The 22,343-nt window shown below is 40.3% G+C and overlaps 1 protein-coding gene across 1 annotated transcript; it reads left to right on the top strand.

The window, feature by feature from the left end:
* The first annotated feature begins 1,151 nt into the window (after positions 1–1,151).
* Positions 1,152–18,233, top strand: syt14a (synaptotagmin XIVa). Its single transcript, XM_070920616.1, has 7 exons — positions 1,152–1,251; positions 4,091–4,318; positions 4,751–4,792; positions 12,142–12,413; positions 12,497–12,946; positions 14,015–14,204; positions 17,920–18,233. Exons 1-7 carry the CDS (start codon positions 1,152–1,154, stop codon positions 18,231–18,233), a joined length of 1,596 nt encoding a protein of 531 aa, XP_070776717.1.
* Positions 18,234–22,343: the final 4,110 nt, after the last annotated feature.

The raw sequence follows: 22,343 nt of genomic DNA, 5'->3' as shown, positions 1-22,343 counted from the left end.
CACCGCCACAAGGGTGTGGGAAGGTCATACGTGAGGTGGAAGGCCATACAGCTGGTTTTCATCTGTCGAAAACTCCTTCAGATTGTCTTCATCAGCAGGGTTTTGCAAATCCTGTCTGCATGTCTAATGATGTTTTTTCCCCATACCAGACCGTATCTACTGATGTGTGGCACTCAGTGTTGCGTTTAATGAGATCTGACTTGCCTGTGTGTCTGGAGTCTGTAGCTGCACCCGAACATGTTGCTATGGCAACCAACCGATTGTATTGCCCTCATCAACTTGTTTTCTGTCTCTCTTGGCCCCTTTCAGTCTACCTGCCTCCGTCTCTCTCGTCTGTCTTGAACTAATGTTTGTAGAAAATTGGTGGCGAGGGTTTTTATTTAAGTGTCACCTCAGGAAAACCAAATAAATGCACTTAGACTTAGATGGCCTTTACGCTCTATTTCTTGCTGTATTGACAGGAAATTATGGTTTCTTTATGGCCAAAAGAAGCCGTCCTGGTTAACACAATTTGCATTTTCAGCACCAGTATTCTTGTTGCCAACTGTCATTTTCGTGTTAGCCGACTTTGCTAACTTTTCTCCTACACATTAAAAGAACAGTGCAACAATTTGGGAACTACGCTTATTGGCTTTCTTGCCGAGAGTTAGAAGAGAAGAGCGATACCACTCTCATGTCTGTACGCTAAATATGAAGCTTCAGCCAGTAGCTGGTTAGCATAGCTTAGCACAAAGACTGTAAACTGGGGGTTAACAGCAAGGTAACAAAATCCGCCTGCCAGCACCTCTAAAGCTCGCTAATAACCGCATTATATCTGGTTGGTAGAAAAGTCAAGCTGTGGTTTTACAGGGGGTTAGCGAACCTGCAGCTAGCTTCACATGTTACTGACGGACATGTGGTATCTTGGCAAGAAAGTGCAGTGTGTTTTCATTTTGAGAAATACAATCACAAGCAATACCATTAGCATTACATGGAGGCTGTACTCATCTTGGCCATGATCTCATTTGTTTACCACAATGATACCAAAGTTTTTTGACAATCGGGTGATGATATTTAAAATGTCAAACAGCAACTTCAACTTGGATTTCTTTGTCTCAGTCTCTCCAGAGGTTCTGGGGTTTCTGACAGCCATCGGGCTCTTCATCATCCTCATGACCCTCCTGTTCTGGTACCTCAACAACAAGTTGGCACTAGAGAATCCAGGGAGCCTTCAGTGCCTTGATGACTTCAGGAAGAAAACAGAGCTGCAAGGTGAGCCCCCATTTACATATCTGTGCTTCTGAGCACTTTTATGCTCATGATTTCAAGGCACATTTCACCATAATTATTTCTACATGTCACATAAATCTTGCGTTCCCGTAGTTAATATAACAATTTGAGATTGTGTCAGATATGTTCCCCATTCATCTGACAACCAAGGACAGGACTGATATTACAATTAACCAAAAGAAGATGCACTTAAATGCAACAAAAATCTGAGTTTTATGTAATATACCAAAAAAATGTAAATTAAACATCTATTAAAATATATTCTCCACTTGCAGCTCAGGGCACAGGTCAGGAACTGTACCATGACCCTTCTTATGTGCTTCCACAAGATTCTCCCCTCAGTGTTAAGATATCGAACTACGGGCTCTACCCTGGCCCTAGAAAGGCCATTTGTGTCATTCAGCCACTCAGTAAAACATGGACCCATGCCACCGACTGCAGCATGAGGCCTGACCTCTGCGTGGGGATATTTTCCACTGGCACTGGCCTTTCTCAACCCATGAGGGGATTACTGTTGCTGACAGATGTAGGCCTGTTTACTTGTCGTCTGTCCACAGGGCTTCAGAAGTTTAAAAGGTTGGTGGCTCCAGGGAACCCGCACAGGGAGTTGGCTCTACCCTGAGAAGCCACCTGGTAAACATTCAGTTAAAAACAAAGGGAGGCAGTATGAAGTGACGAGGCGATTCTCTTTTCCTGTTTATCTTTTTGCACAAGGACTGTTTCAATGGAAAAAAGGAACAATACTGCTTATTTTTCATAGACTGTCTTAAATTACAATGTAATAAAGTAAAAGAAGGTTTTCTAATGTCATTTCTGACCCAAAGCTGGTATTTGTTAGAATGACAATGTTTTTGAGAGATGCAAAGTATATAATCCTTTATGCTTTATGCTTGAAACGAAACACACTTTGCAAACAGAGAGGGATTTTTGCATGGGAAGTGTTTCAGCGCAGCTCCGTCTGGAGTCATTTTGAAGCTCTGCTGCCCCTTGCTGGATCACATGTGAAGCTACAACTGTAGCTCAGTTCAGTAGCTGATCAACGTGAAAGCAAGGATGTTGTAGTGACTGTTTGACCAATACATCATATTCAAAAATGCATTTGAAAACATGGACAGACTTAACAAATTGTGTTATTATAGGACATGCCAATAATAGTCTTGAATTCTTCAAGAATACACAGATTGTACATCAACAGTATTTCAGATTTCTTCATTGTTTTCTATTGGACTGCATTATATGTATCTAACAAACTTATATTCCATAATTCTTTAACACTATATTACTTAATTTCCATAAATATATTTCTGTTGCATAACAAGGCACTTTGTTGCATAATGTGTCTAATCATGGACAGAGCTCCATGGCAACATTAGTGTTGCAAAAAATCTGTAACAGGACTATATCTGTCCACTGCATGAAGGTCATAAATCTTAAACATAGCAACTCTTATTGATCAGTCTGCTTCTCCAGAGTTATTCCCTTTTACTGTGCTTGTAACTTTTCTCTATTTAAGTTGTGCGCAAATATCTGTGACTTAATGTGCTATCATGCCATGAAGAAGCGTAGAGGGGGTTGAATGTCTAGGTAGCTGCTTTGCCATCTTACATGATCAGTGTCGGGTTGTGACCATAAACGCATCTGTTGTTACACGTCATCCATCTCCTAGTTGTCAAAAATTGAACCATTAAATTTATATGTCATGCCTACCACAATTGTAATTAGCTTGATATTATTATTAGGTTAGTTAGGTTAGTTAAATTAAGTTAATGGTGCGTTTGCCAGGGTCTTAATTCTACCAGAGAATGAGAAAATGACTCATTTCAAAGAAGTAGTTCACGCTGGATTCAAGAGATTTTTGTTTTTTGGGCAAAGTCGTCACTGACTTTTCAGTGGCAGTTAGATTATGTAGTGAGTGTTCCTTGTGAGAGAGAGAGGCAGGGATTTGAGTCATGTGTGTCTGGCAGCAATAATTTAAAACTGACTTGGTTTATTTATATGACAACATTTAGCTATGAAAGGTCTTGTGTTATTCAAATCCCCTTAAAGGTTTGAAGGATTGTATAGAAAATTCAAGGATGGAATCAGATTATTTCTTTCTTAAAAATAAAAAGAGGTCACTAAGAAAACGTATCCATAGAGGGAAAGTCAGATACGTTTGCAGTTTCTCTAAACTCTAAACTAAATTCACCAACCTCTGGGTCTGAAACGTGAAGCCAATGCGGAAGTGCCTCAAACCGTCATCCTACATTTAAACATAATGGTTCAAACTTCTTCGCACGGCACGGCAGGGCAGGTTTAGTTGAAAGTGCTTAACGTAAGGTGATGAAATTGGATTGGAAAATTTCAGAACACAATAAAAAGGAAAATAAAACCAAATTAAATACATAATAATGATATAAAATACACAGACGAAAATAATAATAATAATCATCATTACACATGGATTACATTTTCTATAGTCCCTGGTCTTTAAACTATATGTGATGAACATATCTGTTGCACTCAGTTACACCAAATGTCATTCACTGTTGACATCATCTAAGTAGTCATGCATGTCATTTTGACCCCATAAAAATGTTCAAAATAGAGATGTCTCTCATCCCTCTTCTTTTTTCAAGCACTATCTGTCAAGGATGGACATAGTATGGTAAAAATTACTTCCTGGAGAACTATTCCGACACTGGAATTGTACCTGAAATAATTTTTTCCAGATCTGCTGTGTAATACAGGATTGGGGCCAGTAGAGGCTGCCAGTCTGCCTGACCTTTTACGTCTCAGTCTGTCCCTCTGTAACCAACCCATCTTCCTTTACCCCAAACAGACAAGGCCTACTCTGACGCCGACCTGCAGGGCTCATCGTCTGACAGCGAGGATGAACTGATGGGTCAGTATCAGGAAGCGGTCAGCCGCTCCCAGGGCCTCCGGGGAGGAGCCAAGGCAGCCGCTAATGTCAAGCATGCAGGAGGTTTCAGCTGGGAGAGCCGGCAGAAGTACAGCCCTCTGACGGCTGATTATGACGGCTACAGCAGCGAAGCCTCGGCTGACGACGGTAGGTTCTCTATCTGTGAATCGAATTAGAAAAACTAGTATTCTTCCCTACTAGTATTCATATATAGAGACATATAAAATCATCTTTTTCCAAGAAGATCCACAAAAGAGGTCTCAACAGTACAAAGAGAAGCTGCACTTGTTTAATAGATTAATACAGATATTCCCCCCTTATCATTGCTGTTAGCAGAGTAAAATGCACACACTCTTCTGCACCTCCAAACCAACAAACATATACACCACACACACAACGTGCACACTAATACACACTGTCAGTTAATCCAGAGAGGTGATCAAAGCGAAGCTCCCGTACAGCACACTCTCCGTGGGAGGATTGTGAAACAGTCAACTGTCTGCATAATCTGCACAGCCGCAGCCTCACCATTTCTTTGTTTTTTTTCTTTTTGACGCATCTCTGTTTCCCATCTGCCAAACTCACCATCACAAGGCGGTTACCGTGGTGGATGGAAGGCAGGTTCTTTCTACTTTTTTTTTTATTTCAACACAGACCAAGTCACAGGAGAACGCCGGCACTGACCTATTTGGATCGGTGTGTTATTCATTCGTCACTTAACTACAAGTAAATGGTAAAATAATGATCTCACTTATATAGCGCCTTTCAACCTTCACAGTTCCCAAAGCGCTTTACAGCTAAGTCTCATTCACCCATTCACTCACACATTCACACACCAATGGCGACCGAGCTGCCATGCAAGGTGCTGGTCTCCATCGGGAGCAACTTAGGGTTCAGTGTCTTGCTCAAGGACACTTTGACATGACGGGGGCAGCCTGCCACACCTCATCTGCACCCTGACCCTGAATCAATCATTCAGGGTGCGTAACATATTTGACATCATGTGAGATACTGCAGTTATTTGTTATATTGGATTCATGTATTCGTGTGGGATGGTGCTAAAATGAATATTTAAAGAAATAGTTCCACATTTTCAGAAATACGATTCAAGAGAAAGATAAGACAATCAATACCACTCTCATGTCTGTACGCTAAATGTGAAGCTACAGCCAAGCAACTGGTTAGCTTAGCTTAGCATAAACAGCTAACCTGGCTCTGTCCAAGGATAATAAAATACACCTACCAACACCTCTAAAGTTCACTAATTAGCACCGTATATCTTGTTTGTAACAACAACAAGACAAAAACTATTTTTTGGCCGGGAGCAATGACTTCCTGTAGTCTTGTTATCGCAACTCATCTTTGCTCTTCATTTTTTTGTAAAACAATTAAACAAGTGAGATCTAACATGATAATAAGTGAGCTTTAGAGATGCTGGTGGGTGGATTTTTTTACCCTCAGACAGAGCCAGGCTAGCTGTTTCCAGTCTTTATGCTAAGCTAAGCTAACTGTAGCTTTATATTTACCAGACAGACATGAGAATGGAGTCCATCTTATTGTCTAACTTTCGTCAATAGCATGAATGAGTGTCCCAAGATGTGGGGCTATTTCTCTAAAGGAAGGAAATAAGCAAATGAAAAATGGCATTATATCTGTTACGAGTAAATATTAAAATGAAAGGCCAAAAACTAGAACATAATTAAATAAGGAAAATGAATCAGACTCCTTCCTTTATAGTGAGCTACACCTGATCCTTTTTAAACTATAGTGGTGGTGATATCCTGCAAAACTGCATTGTAGTTTTGTTTTGACACATACAAACATGCAAATCTGACATTCTTGCGTTCAACAGAAATCAGCCGTCTTTGTGTCTGACAGCGTTTTTCTAAAGACAAAAACAATCTAATCTTTGCCAGGGTCCTCAATTGGTGAATCATGTCTGAACCAGCTTTGTGTTATATAAGACAGTGGGTTCCGAGGCTGAGTGTCTGGCACAGTCTATTTAAAGCAATGTTTGAATGTGTAGCTGAGGGATAAATTGTGCATGACATGCTTCTGACTCCATTAGTAAAGAAGCAACGCACTGTACAAGGTTGTCGTTACGCAAGTGCTGCAAAAGCTGTGCGTCTCCTCATAACCACTAGATGGTCCCTGTCATCTTTAGTCTGGGTTCAGATGTATGGTAGCAGACGGTAACACGGAACACAAGGGCTGTTCAGTGATATCATATTTTAAGATTTTCAGTTATTTTAGTGGCAAACACATACATTCCTGAAGATGATTTTGACAGCCTAATTTCATTTCTGTCTCACTGCCATAGTAAATCTTCATTTTGAGACATGCAACCTTTAACACATCACTGATTAGTTGTCTTTCTTTCAAATATCGTGCTTATAGAGATGCCACATGTAACAGTTTAACCACAATAAATCATCCTCAGATTCATTTTTAAACAACAATGTAGTTAAATGAGACCACTATTTAGAACAGTGGTTCCAAACCTTTTTGGCGAGTGACTCTTAAATAAAACATTGTCTACTCGAGACTGGGGCTTCAAAGATTATTTTCATTATCAATTAATCTGCATTATTTTCTCAATTATTTGATTAGTTGCTTTATTTCTATAAATGTCTGAAAATACCCTTTATGAAGTATTGAAATAGCTTTTCCAAAACCCAAAAGATATTCAGTTCACTACATGTGGCATCTTCACATTTGAATGTTGTGCTTGAATAAAATGACTTAGAAGATTGACCTCCTGAATTTTACCATGTGTCATGGGGTCATGTTTGTCAGATAATTTGCTGTTTATCTTCCTAGCATACAAATCAGGAACTGTTTTAATGCTTCCATCGATGCACATTTACTAAAATCCCACTAACTCCGCTGTCTCAGCTTCATGTCAGCTGGTCAGTATGCATATTTGCTGCTGTTGACTTTACAAGTTAATGGTGCGTTTGCCAGGGTCTTAATTCTACCAAAGAATGAGAAAATGACTCATTTCAAAGAAGTAGTTCACGCTGGATTCAAGAGATTTTTGTTTTGTGGGCAAAGTCGTCACTGACTTTTCAGTGGCAGTTAGGTTATGTAGTGAGTGTTCCTTGTGAGAGAGAGAGAGAGAGAGAGGGAGAGAGATTTGAGTCATGTGTGCCTGGCAGCAATAATTTGAAACTGACTTGGTTTATTTATATGACAACATTTAGCTATGAAAGGTCTTGTGTTTGTTTTTGTGTGATTCAAATCCCCTTAAAGGTTTGAAGGATTGTATAGAAAATTCAAGGAGGAAGCAGATTATTTCTTTCTTTAAAATAAAAATAGGTCACTCAGAAAACGTGTCCATAGAGGGAAATTCAGATATGTTTGCAGTTTCTCTAAACTTCTTTGATATCTATGAGAAAATGATTTCCCACTTGATTTATTACCTCAGTAAACATTTTCCTAATGAGTTTATGGTCTCAGTCTTTACTACCATGTCAGGTGCAGTCAGGTTGCCGATATAGGTAGGCGTGCATAGTGTCCTCAGGTTCTCAGATCCCCAGCTCCACCCTCTCGTCCAAACATGGTCACTTCTGGCCCTACGAAAACAAGATGGCGACGGCCAAACTCGAAGCTTCAACACGGTAATCCACAAACCAATTGATTCACCCATGGCTGCACTTTGGTTGTAAGTGCTAGGGGTACATTATTGTCCTCCCTGTGGAAAGACTTTGATGGCCGCTGTTTTCTCTCCCACCAAGTCATCATGGATCCTAGCACGCCGTCATGGATCAGCAATGATGAAGCAGTGACCCCACACCAGTCCTGACATCAGGTCACTGTTACCCTCCAAAAAAGGAAAATATTATTAGAAATTTAGACATAAGTAGTTTCCATGATATAGCTGAGACTGGGAGTACACTTTCAAACAAGCTGTCGTGACAGTTCTGAGGCGTCTGTGTTATTTTCTCTTGACTCCCACTGCTGCTTGTGTTTGTCTGTGAGAATGAGGAGCTTTATCCTCAGGACATATGTATTATACATGAGGAGGATTGTGCAGAGGCTGCAGAATCAGGCAGAGCGGGTGCCCCGGTGGCACCACACAGCATCCCAAAATAGGAAGTGAGCAGTGAGAAAGAAATAATCTGAGGTTTGTGTGGACCAACTTTCTTTCTCTTCTTAGAGGTTAGCATGCTGTCATGACCGCTTGATGAGGACATTGTTGTGTTGCAACATGTCCCAATACTTTTTTCATTCATTATTTCAGTGTGAGGGAAATTGTTCAATCAGACAAATTCATAACAAGTAAGTGCTCACCATCATTATAGAATATAAACCTTGTTTTCATTACAATGAGTTGTTATCTCTGTATAATAAGCTACTTTAGATGAGAAATAGTAGAAAAGTTGACTTTCTCTGGATTTACAATACTTCCACCTCACCAGCTAACAATTAATCCAATACATCAATGTATTGATTTGACCCAAATTTGTATTTGTTTTCCTGCTGAGAGTTAGATGAGAAGGTTGATACCACTTTCATGTCTGTATACGGTAAATATGAAGCTATAACAAGGAGAGTTAGCTTAACCTCGCATAATGACTGAAAGCAGAAGGAAACAGCTAGCCTGTCTCTGCGTAGGCCACTAATAATCCCTAATTCCACTCTTGGTGTGAAGCTAAACAATTTGGCTATAACGTCATCTTTAGCATACAGACATGAGAGTGGTATCAATTGTCTCATCTCACTCACACAAGAAAGCAAAAAGGGTTATGTCCCAAAAAGTTGAGCTATTCCTTTAAGACAACACCAAGAGGAACTTTTAGTGCTATTTAGGAGAACTCACAGAGGTAAGGTAAAATACTTGCTGAATATGGGGTCATCCACAGGAGAGGAAACTCACTTATACTGAATTTTGAGGATGCAGCACATTACAGCACCCAAGGAATAATTAGTGACGACATTTCTATCAAAAATGAGTTACAACCAAAAAGTACATTTTTGAGTACCACGTTCAGCACTGTCTGATGGGCCAATACTGCTGCTGGCTATGGCAGTCAAGCATCCAGCCAGTCAGAGGAAACATCTCCTGGAACATTAACTAATAAAAACATTTGAGGAAGTCTTCACTACAGTGCCGTGCAGCCAGATTACTTACACTAGTCGAGGTTCAACACATCACTCACTCAAACTCACACATTTCCCATATTCCTACTCTCACAAGCTAAACCTTTTTCTTTTTATCTTACAACATCTTACGACACACATTTTGTAAAAGATTGTATCACCAGGACTCCTTGCAATGTGTGTATGTAATGACCTACAAACTGTGGTCACTGATGTTACTGAAGAATATTCTCTGTACCCTTTTAAAGTTACACTTTTTCAGAAAAAAGCTTATCAGCTTTCTTTCTTAGAGTTGGATGGGGAGAATACCAATCTCATGTTTATGAAGCTAGCCAGGATGTTAGCCTGACTTAGCATAAATACCAGACACAAGGGAACAGCGAGCACCTCTAAAGCTAACTAATTAATGTTATATCTCATTTGTTTAATTTGTACAAAAACTGAAGTGTAGAAGCAATGTTGAGTGTTTCAGCTGCTCCCAGCAATTCATTTTTAAATCCATACTTGAAAAAAAATGAAAAAAGACACTCACAAAAAGCTGCTTTTAGTTAAACACGTTGTAAAAACCATTTCTCAGTAGCAGTAAAATGTAATACTCGTTTGAATTCAGTCATACACTGCTGTGTTTAAAATACTTCTGTTACAAAGATTCATTAGACCCCAGCATTCTACATAAACTGATAGAGGCCATTTGCCTAAAGGTTTCAGAGCCTTCACTGCTTGCATTGTTGATAGCAACTGATTGATAGTCATGGCGTTGTATTGTTGCTTTGTGAAAATCTTGACTTAGTGTCTTGTAAAACTACAAGGTCAGATGTGCTTCCCCCCCCTTATAGCCATGGAAAGGATAAGAAAGTGCTGCTCCGCTCATTTGTCACCTAAGATATTTGTATCTGAGTTTCACAGTCAAGTTTCACAAAGCACAAACTGTTTCCCCACTTACAGAGGTACAAGAAGGCAAAACAAGGCGACTGCCAGTACAGAGGGGATGAAACTCTGTGAAGGAAGGGTGGGTTAGACGAGAGGAGGAATGGTAACCATCCCAATTAGCGGGCTGGAGAAAAGAGTAGTGCTTTTACACAGCAGCTTCCATCAAATCAACCGCCCCCGGCTCAGCAGGAAAAAAAGCTGCTCAAAATGGATTTGCTCCTTTTATCAAGCCCTCCATGACACTTAGTTAAGACTTCTTTGCCTCCATCCTGCCACTGTTATGTGCCACTTTGAGGTGGTGTCTCACTGACATTATTAAGAGTGAAAGTTTCAAGAACTTGGGAGAAAGCTGGAATTACGTCACCATAGCGTTGGCTTTTTCCAAAAGTTAGGAGACAGAAAAAGAAGAGGATTTTTTCCCCAAGTTATTTTCTTCTTCATCTTTTGTTTTCTTTCTTTGTTTTCTTCTTTTATTTCTGCAAGAGACTGGGGTTTAAAGCACTCTTCGCCAGTGTCCCTATGGGAGTATTAGCATCGGCTGCTCAATTTTTGTGAATCCAAATTGGACAAGGGAGGCAGATTTGAGAATGCAGCTGACAACACTATTCACGGTTCTTTATACGCGCCACAGAGACTCTCAGTATAGCCTCATTCTTTGCTTTCCAGGCAACTGAATCATTTAGAAAGGTGAGAGGCATGAAATCTGTGGCAGATTAGGAAGTATTCAGTTCAGTCCTTTAATGGTGCATACCTGATGTTTTATTTAGGATGTGCATTCAAAGGATTCCTCTCACAGAGAACATTATGCTCATGAGGATGGGCAGAGTAACTTCCATTTGTCAGAGTGAAAAAGAAATCTATGATGAATTACAAACAATAGTGCGTGACTCAATGCTACAGAATCACACGAAGGATTTTACCTGAATTATACTTTCGCATTGAGGTGCAGCTACAGATTAAACATTTACTTTAATTTAGAGCTTCGGTAAATAAAATATGAAATACGAGGCACAACTACATATGCATTAATAACTGTGTAAGCCTTAAGTAATGAGTGCTTTACTGTCAATAAATTCAGCCTTTGCTATGTTGTATTGTAGTGTCAATTCTGTAAACTCATTCCAACATGGGCACACGTTCTCTCTCCACTGTGTCTCCTGTTATCTGGTATTGTTGTTAAAACTGGATTAAAATATTTGAGAGGGCAACTCGTCTAAATAAAACCAGTTGTGTTATGTTGTGAATAATGCTCTACCCTCCACCCACAATCCAAAGATGGGGAGGCTGCTTTTAGCCACAATGCTGCACAGATCTGGAACAAACTTCCAGAAGATCATAGACTTGCTTCAATATGTCTCACTTTTAATATTTCTTAGGTTTGCCATTGGTTTTACTTGAAATTTAAGGCATCTAGATGTCTTTTGTGCTTTTATCAGTTTTTCTTTCAGCCTGGTGTTGTTGTACCCATGTCTTATGTGAAGCACTTTGAATCTGTGTATAAAATGTGCTATACTGCGGTTGAGGTTCCTACAGTTCCAGATTTAGGCGCAGTGTGCTTTGAACTAAATGTATTTGTATTCTGTATTTGAATTAATAACCTAATCATAGTAATTAAATTAATAATTAATAACAATATTTGCCTCCAAAATGTAGTGAAGCAGAAGTAGAAAGTAGCATAAAATGGAAATATAGTATAGTACAAGTACCTTTCAAACTTTCTGTAAGTTTATTTCAACTTTAACAGATTAATGTTTTCGGCAAATTGCCTGCTTTAGGATGAATACGAATCCTGATATTAAGTGTCGATATTTACACATTGAAATAAAAGCATCACAGTTATGAGTTTGCAGCTTTACCATTCTATTTGATTTTATGATACATATTAATTTGTATATTATTGTAATCACTGATCTCTCTCCTGACTTCTTTCCAACTAGCCAACTGTATCCAGAGGATGAGACGAACCCCCCCGCTGGATGAGCTTCAGCCACCTCCTTATCAGGACGAGAATGGCTCTCCAAGGATGTCCTGTACGCTGTCGGACCTGGGAGATGCCAAGTGCGATCTATCCAATACTAGTGGCAGCCCCCACCTGTCCTTTGGCAAGTGCCCCAGCGAGGGCAGCGACGGCCACGAAACTGAGAGTTACCTCAACAAGGGCTACGAGGAGGACGTACCCAGTGACAGTACAGCTGTCCTCAGCCCAGAGGTAAATACCAGTGATACAGGATATGACTGGAAATGTATATTGAGGTTTTTATGGCACATTGAACATCTCATTGTTTGTTCTAGGACATGTCAGCTCGTGGATCAGCAGCTCAGCTCCCTAAAGGTTATGAACCAGATCCGCTTGCAAAATATGGCACTCTGGATGTGGTGTTTGACTACGACTCAGAGGACCAGCAGCTGGCGGTCACCATCATGGCGTTATCAGATCTTCCCTCCCTAAAACGCACCGGCAACATCTCCTGGCAGGTCCACCTGGTGCTGCTGCCCACCAAGAAGCAGAGAGCGAAGACTGGAATCCAGAGAGGCCCATGCCCAATCTTCACGGAGACCTTCCGCTTCAGCCACGTGGAGTCAGAGATGATCAGCAATTATGCCATCCGATTTCGCCTTTACAGTATGCGGCGGATGAAGAAGGAGAAGGTGCTCGGGGAAAAGGTGTTCTACCTCACCAAGCTCAACCTTCAGGGCAAAATGTCTGTGCCAGTCATATTAGACCCGTGCTGTGCTCTCCCGGTAAGTAGGATCAAAGCAGGTGTTGGCTTTCAAGCACTCTCACATCACCTCACTAATTGCTTCTCTAAGTCGATTGATCTTTCTTGTGATTGGATAACATTTTCAGAATGAGGATATATTTTGCAGCTTGAGAGAATATAAAGGTCTTGTTTTGCAAAGCAGGTACTTCTGTTTGCCTTGTTGGTTTAATGTGTCTGAGGGTAGATGGGTGGTGTGACACTGCCTCCATTTAACATCAGGGAATAAAACAACAATCAATTCAGTTGTGGTGGTTTGTTTTCCTTTCACTAGCATTTAACATTTTACAGCAATTTAAATAGATTTGAGATTGCAAAGAGGAAAAGCAACCTAAAACAGCAGCTAAGCAATCTAGGCATAACATAGTCTACAAGGAATTGGTCATATATTAGTTTACTTGCCTTTTATTGTTTCTCAATATTATTATATTCTTTAGCGCTCTGGAAAAGGAGCAACATATGGTTTGAAAAAATGTATATATTGGCAGGAAAATGCATGTTTTTCAGGTTGTAAAGCCTGTCCAGTCTTGGATTTCTCCACATGTTGAAGTGTGGTCCATCAGGCTGTAGTAAGAGTGAGTTTGGATGATGGTGTCATTTTTTTTAGCCTTTCCGAAAGCCAAAAAACAAGAGCTAACGTATAGGGAATTGTGTTTATCTTCTCCAACGTGAGCTGCAATCACTACCAAGGAGCACATCATCAGCTCACTGAATTAGTTTTGTAGGGTTACAGGTTACCTCATAAAAGCCCTGTTCACGACTCGCGCAGCCACTGTAATATTTCTCCACTGTGCGGAAACAGGTTTTATGTCAGAGTCTGTTCCCCCCTCGATTACAGTATTTTCCATACCGTTGCCCTTTGCAGCTCGGGTGAGAGTTTATGTTGCGTTGCAGTGATAACTGGTTAGGGTTAGGTATAAGTCTTGGCTCAAACAACAACCAACTCATTAGCTTCACTAGCTAGCTAGCTATAGCTGATGAAATCTGGGAGGCGACTGCCTGCTAGAAATGAAACAACAACAATTTTCTGAATATCTGCAAACATTTTTAGGGTGGTGAGTCCCAGGTCAGCCTCTCAGATATGACGTGCAGTGAAAGCGCCTCATCATTCCAGTCAGTCAGTCAGACTTCCACACCAGAGATCCTCGTGGGCCTGGTGTACAACGCCACAACAGGACGTCTCTCTGTGGAGATCATCAAAGGCATCCATTTCAAAAACCTGGCTGCCAACAAGCCACCCAGTAAGTACTCTAAAACGTTTTATTTCAGTCGTTTGCCTAAAGAGCAGTGAAGAGTGTGAACAGTGTCAGATGGGAAGTGGGAGTTCAGATGAGATTGCAGCCTTACACAATATGTAACGTGATAATAACAATGCCACTCTAATGGCCAATGACATTGTTTTTCTGCACCAAACTTCAATCAAAATTTGGAGTTTTTGTTTGACATTTTTCTGTCTTTTACAGATTAGCAAGCCATACAAGTGTATTTGTGTGATAGCCTTTTAAGTCATCTCAGAGTATATTGTCAGTATGCAACTCATTCATTCACCTTAAATGAGTATAAATTGTTACGAAAAAAAATGCTATTTGCTTTAATTTCTCCAACTACGACTGAGCCAGAGAGACACTATGCAAAGCTTGTAACTTCTAGCTGCACTACCTGCTTTTCAGTTTCCCTCTGGTTTGATCCCTGGTTTCCCTCATTTCCTGGTCAGCCTCCTCAGTCAGTTTCCAAGAATGTGAGCAAGTTCAAACAAAAACAGCTTCTGGTTGAACTTTGTGCGATGTTGTTGCTGTTTCTCTTTCCTTGTATGTTTCGTCTGCACCTGAAATTCTCACCCTACTACTTTTTTGACATCTTGGTCCGCTGTTTTTTCTTACTGCTGTCCAACCCTTGTTGTCAGATGGGCTGTTCTGTTGTCTAAAACACTTGATAGGTGGACAGGTTTATATTATAAGAGGTGAGTCTCTGTCCCTGCCGCAAAGTGAGGTGCTGTCGCTGTTGAATTCTGGACCTTTTCATACTATCTTCATGGATGCAGTCAATAAAACATTGACTATTCTGTTTATGTACCTGGTTTCCATGATAAATATCTGTAAAACATTTTTCACAAGAAATAGCTGGAAAAATCGATTTTTGGGGAAACAGAAGAATATGACTAATTTACAAAAAAAATAATTACAAGCACAAGAGCCATTGCTAAAAGTGTGTGACTGTTGGCTACTGTCAGGTACTTCCTTTTCTAACTCTGGTTTGTTTATTTTATTTCAAGCAACAGTTATTCAACGTTCATTATGGGACATACGCATATTCACTTTCTTGCCGAGAGTTGGATGAGAAGATCAATACGACTTTCATTTCTGGGAAACAGCTAGCCTGACTCTGTCTGAAGGTAACAAAATCCCTCCGCTCCGCTGATTGCCTGGCTGTTACTGCGCCAATTTGTTAGTTTTACACTTAGGTTTTGTATGGATTAAACAGACAAGAGATAACATGTCTGGTAGCTGAATATTGTTAACTACAGACAGAGTCAGGCTAGCTGATTCCCCCAGTTTCCAGTCTTTATGCTATGCTAAGCTAAGCTAAGCTAACGGCCTCCTGGCTGCGGCTTCGTATTTCATGTTCTATCAATCTTCTCATTCAACTTTCTGCAAAGAGCGAATACACTTGTTTCCCAAGAAAAACCTCTGGTGCAAAATCAAAATGATTTCAAATTAAAATGGGTGACAGCAACTACAACAATTACTTCACATCATAGTTACTTGTTGACACACACTTTAAAATTCAAACACTTATCCATGAAGATAGCTGCTGGCTGTAAACCTTTTTCCCTTCATTTTTGAATGTGTACGTCTTGTTATGCATGCAGCCCTGTAACCACTCTCCATTACCTGTGTCTTGTGTTTGTGCCCATGATGCCTGGAAGTCTTTCATGTTTTCACTCAGCAGTAACACTTTTCATGCTACAGTAACTCAATCCGGTTTGCTTGGTGGTTGATGGCCAGCTAGAAGGAAATGCTGTGCGTCACTGACTGCTGGCTTTATCCAAACAGTACACTTTGGCATGCTTTGGGTGTAATTTTACATTTTTCAGTTCTGCTCACAGCACATGAAACAAAACCAGGACTTCTGTGATAGAGTAAAGCATAAATATTCATCAAAAAGACACAGTGTACTGTCCTCCCATTAATTGCCGTGTTCCTTGTATTCATGAATGTCTGTAACTAGCTGCCAGATTTTGATATTGTTTGTGCTTTCCTGAAGAGCATATCCACATATTGTATAGTCTTCAAATTACATTTAGAAAATAGTCACATCTGGTAACACTGAAAAAAACAAAATCTTTGTGCAAAATCCTTATGGAGGCCTTGATTGACTTTGTGCGTCTCACAAAGTGTAAAGAGCGCGGTGAAAGATGCAGAGCAATTTCAAAGCTCCTTTTCTATCACTTCTGAACAGTACCAAGCCGACAAGTCAAGTTAATCATCAGTCGCAGCCCCTCTCATTCAGCAACAATACCAAAGAGCCATGCATCACCGCTACTGACCACTTAAGACATCCACAGCCCTACAGAGCCCATTCAGCCACAGTCAAAAAAGAAATCAAGGCTATTTTTTTCACTGTGCTTTTATGTCAAAGAGAGCAACTGAATGTGTGATTCGAGGCGGTGAGCTAGGCGTTGGAAGGCAGCTGGCACTCGACAGCATGAAAGCCTCGGCAATTCATTCCTTATACTCCCTCTTAGACAGGAACATAATACACAGCATTATTATGGAGTATGGTTGTAGACGAGGGGCGAAACACTCTCAAAGACCCATTGTGATTGCCAGTCTTGCCTCGTTTACTTTCAGCTGGATTTGTGGCTTCAGTTTATATCATGATTTCTGCATGGAAATGAGGGGTGAATAAGGAGAGCGTGAAAGCTGAATCACTTGATAATGGCTGTTTTTCCATTTCCTTTTTCCTCTTTTGGGTTAAATGAATAAGATTTATTGGGAATGATTTTTTTTTTGGAATATGCAGATTTAAAATGAAATAGAAAGGAATGAGCTGGGGAAAAAAGCTGGGAAATGAACAGTATCATAACTGCTCTGTACTAGACCTAAATGCTTGAATGCTGCCAATGTGAAACACGTCCAAAGATTATGATCTCTGTTTGATTATACGGATCGCTAGATTTCTTTTTCCGTGCCTCATCTGAGAGGTTAATACCATTGTCATGACGTGTTAGAATTCTGCACCAGTCGCTTAGTGTATGTTTTTGTACATTCTCATTCAGCAGGCATGCATCTCCTCCATAATATGTGACTCACGTTTTGGACAGAGCTCATTTCGGGACACTGCTCTGGGCTCTAAACGTCTGTGCACATGTCATGTCATGACACTGACATTATGTCAAAGTCAGAGAAAATAATAGCAGCTCCTGGAGGGCTTTCCTGATGAGGAACATTCGTCTGTTTTAGAAGAGGCTCCTCATCGTCTGAGCGCAGGCAGACGTACTGCTAACTTTTTCTAGTCCATTTGTATCTTCGGCGTTATCCCCTACTTCAGGTTAGACATGCAGTAGTTGCATAGCAACAAGACTGAAGTAACGCTCCTTGCACCCTTTGAGTTCTCGCTCTCTGTTATCAGGAACACACACAGCTGCGCTTTGTGTTGGATCAGGAGAAAACCGCATCCTATGTGGTCATGATCTTATGCATCAACTGCAGTGACATTATTACACGAACAAATGCTTTGTGGGGGAAATATGTCACACTTTGGCGCAGAGGAAACAGCTGTAGCAGGTAGCAATGCTTCATTTCAAAGAGAACACACTGGAGAGACATGAGGATTTTGTACAAATGATCCATTACTCAACACCCTAAATGTTTTAGCATTGTAAACCATACATTTAAAAATGTTTCTAAAGGTTAACGTCATTTCCCCTCTAACTGTCTGCTCCTTCTTGCTCAGATACATATGTTAAGCTGACCTTACTGAACTCCATGGGCCACGAGATGTCCAAGTGTAAGACATCCATCTGTCGAGGTCAGCCCAACCCAATCTACAAAGAGACGTTTGTCTTCCAGGTAGCTCTTTTCCAGCTGTCGGACGTCACGCTCATCCTCTCCGTCTACAACAAGCGCAGCATGAAGCGCAAGGAGATGATTGGCTGGATTTCACTGGGCCTCAACAGCTCCGGAGAGGAGGAGCTCACCCACTGGACTCAGATGAAAGAGTCTAAAGGACAGCAGGTTTGCCGCTGGCACAGTTTGCTGGAGTCCTAACAGCAAGAGAACAGTAAGTGAAGGAAGTGCGTGAGGATAACTGCACGGAGCAGTTGTCATCCAAGACGGGGCGAGAAATGGCTAAGTTCAGCGGGGATAGAGGGATGTGACAGGCGCCCAGGGAACCAGGGAGCAACGTGTGTCTGCACTCAGAGCTGTTCAACATAGCAGAAGCACTTTCATGGCACTGTTTGTAAAATCACTGACAGCCATTGATTAGCCGTATGGCTAGTAATGTGATGTCATTGTTTTCATGAATTGCCTTATAATGACCTTTAAGGTTCTGTAGATGGCACTCATTTTGTGTACGCTCACCTCCAGCTCAAACAACTGACGTCAGGATTATCGTTAATCTCATCACTTAACAACTCTTGTGCAAGGCCCCAGAAACATGCCCCCCCCCCCCCCATTTAGAAGCCAGAACAGGACATGCATGGCCACTTTTCACATCAGTAGTCGTTAGTTATCTTCTACTACTTTGGCACCACCATAAACGCCTTGAACACCTATTTTCTCAGTCACTTGCTTACTATGAGCAGTGTGGTGCAACATGACCACAACATTTCTATATTTGTGTTCCGTGCTTCTTGTCGTTTCAAGTGGGCGGAGCTTAGTTGGGAAAAGGTGATGTCATGTATTACTGTGCACCAGTCAGAGTTAAGCAACATTTGAACCAAAATCTGATGACAGTTGTGGGATTGTGTGCTTATGTTAACACAAACAGACCACACCCGCACAGCCCTAATGAAGCAGGTTCCAAACTTTAACTTTGACTGTGGCTTAGTCATATATTAATGGAAATTGAATGTTATAGAGAAGTGCTTTTAAACCAAGTTTTCAGGGGTTTTAAACAATTTGCATGGTATGAGAAACTAGCTAACTGTAGCAACTGTAGATCTCTCCAGATGTCTGTTGTTTAAGCCAGAGGTATGGCTACATGAAGCTACCATTGCTGCTCATGCTAGTTACCCTGTTCGTCATGTATTGATCACAATTAAATCAGTGTTTTTGGGCTAGAAACATCAAACGCACCCCTCGGCGAAAGTTTCATAAATGAGTGTGAACACAGTCACCAAGTCGCCACACCCAAGTGTGTCTACTGCAAATCCATTGCTATGATCTGTTACATTAAAACGTGCAGGACTCTCTGAGGACCGAGGCATGTTGAAGGATATTTTAAGGCCGAGGAAGTGGTGGCCATTTTGGATCGGTTTCCAGAGAACTTTTTGAGACTTACTACACTTAAATGAGTCTCTCAGTCGACACTGCCAAGGCAAAACATCTCACTATTGTCTAAACCTCAACTTAAGTAAACAAAATAACTAAATCATTTTAGACATTTTTGTCAGGCAAATATCATTTCTGACATACAACCTGACATCAGGAAGTGTCATGGTTGATCAGGAGTGATCTCTGCGAAGACATAAGCATTTCACATTGTTAGATATTTTTGGAAAACACCAGTGTGTGGAAGCACTGACAGACTGAGACATGTTATATATAGAAAAGTGTAGTAGTTACTGTGGTGGTTGTGTGATCTTGAGTTTCCATCCACTATTTAAAAGTCACACAGAATGTCACGGAAGGCATACTCAAAGAGATTTAATACACTTTTTTAATGGGTATCTCTTGAATTAAAAATAACTTCATAACACATCACAGCGGTAAAGCTAACAGGTGAGAAGAAAATGTACCTGTTACTCTCTTTTACCTGCTCTGGTGCTAATAAGTGCCATGGCTGCACGCACAGAATCCCTTGCCTTATGGTTTAGTCAGTTCATAAATTTCTTTTCAAGTGGACCGAATACAAAAGCAGACACAGACACACCCAGAGCACACAGACCTGCATCCATAATTACAGAAAGCACACACAGCACGGCACCGCTCAACCTCACAGAGGGGAAGTCAAACTTTAGGTCATGTTTTTATAGGAGCCACAGTGTGCATTGACTAACTTGCAGAATGTCTACAGGCCAATGGGCTGTATTTTTAGCCGCGGCCACTTTCTCACTTCATTTCATTTACAGACAACAGAAAATACATATACTCTTTACTGTGCCTGTGGTTGTGGTGAAAGCTAGCTTTGTGCAGTGTTTACCAAGTGGATGTGTGTGTGTGTGTGTGTGTGTGTGTGTGTGTGTGTGTGTGTGTGTGTGTGTGTGTTGACTGGAAAGGTACAGGAATGGGGGCGTGGGGGGCTGTGATATAGGTAGTTGTTGCATTTTCTTGTTGAATGTGACAGTTTCTGAATTTAATCACCGGTATTTAGATCAAAGTAACCCACTTCTTGATTGTCTGCCATATCCTTTATATACAGTAAATGTTTTCTTATCTATTTTTGTATCAATAATGCGGAAGAAATCTTGTCAGGACAGTTAAATAGTAATTCAAATATTAACCCAATACTATTCTGGATTGCTACTATTGTTTATTCCGTTATTTAATTTCTATATTTTAGAGGAGAAGGCAACACAGTTATGTCTTATAGCCCTGGTCCTCTCTACATTCCCTTCTCTCAAACCAGAGAGGGATGTGACGGAGACCTAGGGAGCTCATCTCTAAACAATCTGTCAAGACTTTTCAGCTTTGATGCTTGTTAGCAGTGTGAAACAAAAGCACAGCCTTTACAGCACAACAGTGAAACACACCATGTAAAAGATAGCTTGGCAGTTACTCACTTATACATGTAGGGATACATAGGGATGCATACAATTGCCTGCTTAAAGTAAAAATCCACTCTTGCAATACTTTTTTTGATTAACCTGGATTATTTGATTTGACTTTAGTAAAAAAAAAAAAAAGGACAAAAGTATTTTAACCTTGCCAGCAATTGAATATCGAGATGTGAAATTCAGTCATTACTTAATTTGAATTTATAACTTTATTTTGATTGATTTATTTATCTACCAAGGCTCGATCAGACCTCCGTCTTCCCAGGTCATGTTTTATTAGTGATGTGAGGTTCAGATGAGCGACTGGAAACCACGGACACTTGAATTTCCTGTTTGAATTTGTGCATAACCCTCAACTCTATTAATTTAGTGTTTCAACATTAAGTATTCAGTAGTGGTTAATTTTCACAATTAGGTACTCAGCAGGTTTAAAATTTAAATTATTATTATTATATTATTTATTTGCTTCCGTACAAACAACACAAAGACCAGGTAGAACAATCTTCTAGCTCTTTGTTTTGCTAATCTTTCACAAGATGTGTTCCACTAATAAACCTTTTAAAACAATATGTTTATGCTTTGCAGTATTGTTTCTTTTGCTTTCATTGCCTTGACACATTTGGAAAGATCTTCTGGTTTTAGCGCTGGTTCTAATTGTGATTTTTTTTTCTCTTTTAGTTTGGAAACTACCTATGCCACAGACGGCATTGGTGCCTTACTAGTTTTTCACTCAGCAACCTTGTGTCACAGTGTCTTAACGTACTTGTAAATGTACTTTTCTTCTGTACTTCAGGCTGAGTTTGATTTGTAAAATGTCTTACGAATTGATTTACAATAGAGAGAATTTATATGTGATGATATTATTGTTTAAAAAAAAAAAAACATGTTTGTGTTGGAGCAGTTTTTTCTACCACATATCGTTACATCTTTGTGTGTGTATGTTAACACACTGACATTAACCCTAAAGCAACTACATTACTGTTGATATGAACAAACATCTACTTTGTACTCTGTACACAGTGTTGAGCCCTTTCACGCTGCAAATGGCAAGTTTTGAGTTATATATGCAGCTCAGCCCTAATAGTTATTTAAGTCTGTAGTATACCCCGCATCGACACAAAACAACCAACAGGTGGAGCAAATCTTGCATTTTACTGATTATTTGTCAGTATTTGGCAAATTTTAACTTCAATAATTTAATAAACGTTGATTTTTGTGTTAAATAACCTTAAGATTCAAATCTACTAAATGCTGGCGTCAGGATTATCGTTAATCTTGTGTCTTGAGTGCTACAAAGTTTGTGTTTGAGAGCAGATTGCCTGTACAGTGGTGGCTCATCAGAAAAACTGTTATTGCTATTGAACAGTTGAAAGTAAAGAGTCCAACAAGGCCAACAAATGCTTTTGAGAGAAAATGGGTTTTGCAGGGGAAATAATGA

Source organism: Enoplosus armatus, chromosome 15, assembly GCF_043641665.1.
Source record: "Enoplosus armatus isolate fEnoArm2 chromosome 15, fEnoArm2.hap1, whole genome shotgun sequence".
Classification (NCBI taxonomy): domain Eukaryota; kingdom Metazoa; phylum Chordata; class Actinopteri; order Centrarchiformes; family Enoplosidae; genus Enoplosus; species Enoplosus armatus.
The sequence above is the reverse complement of the archived record's forward strand: the minus strand, read 5'-3'. Positions and strand labels throughout refer to the sequence as shown.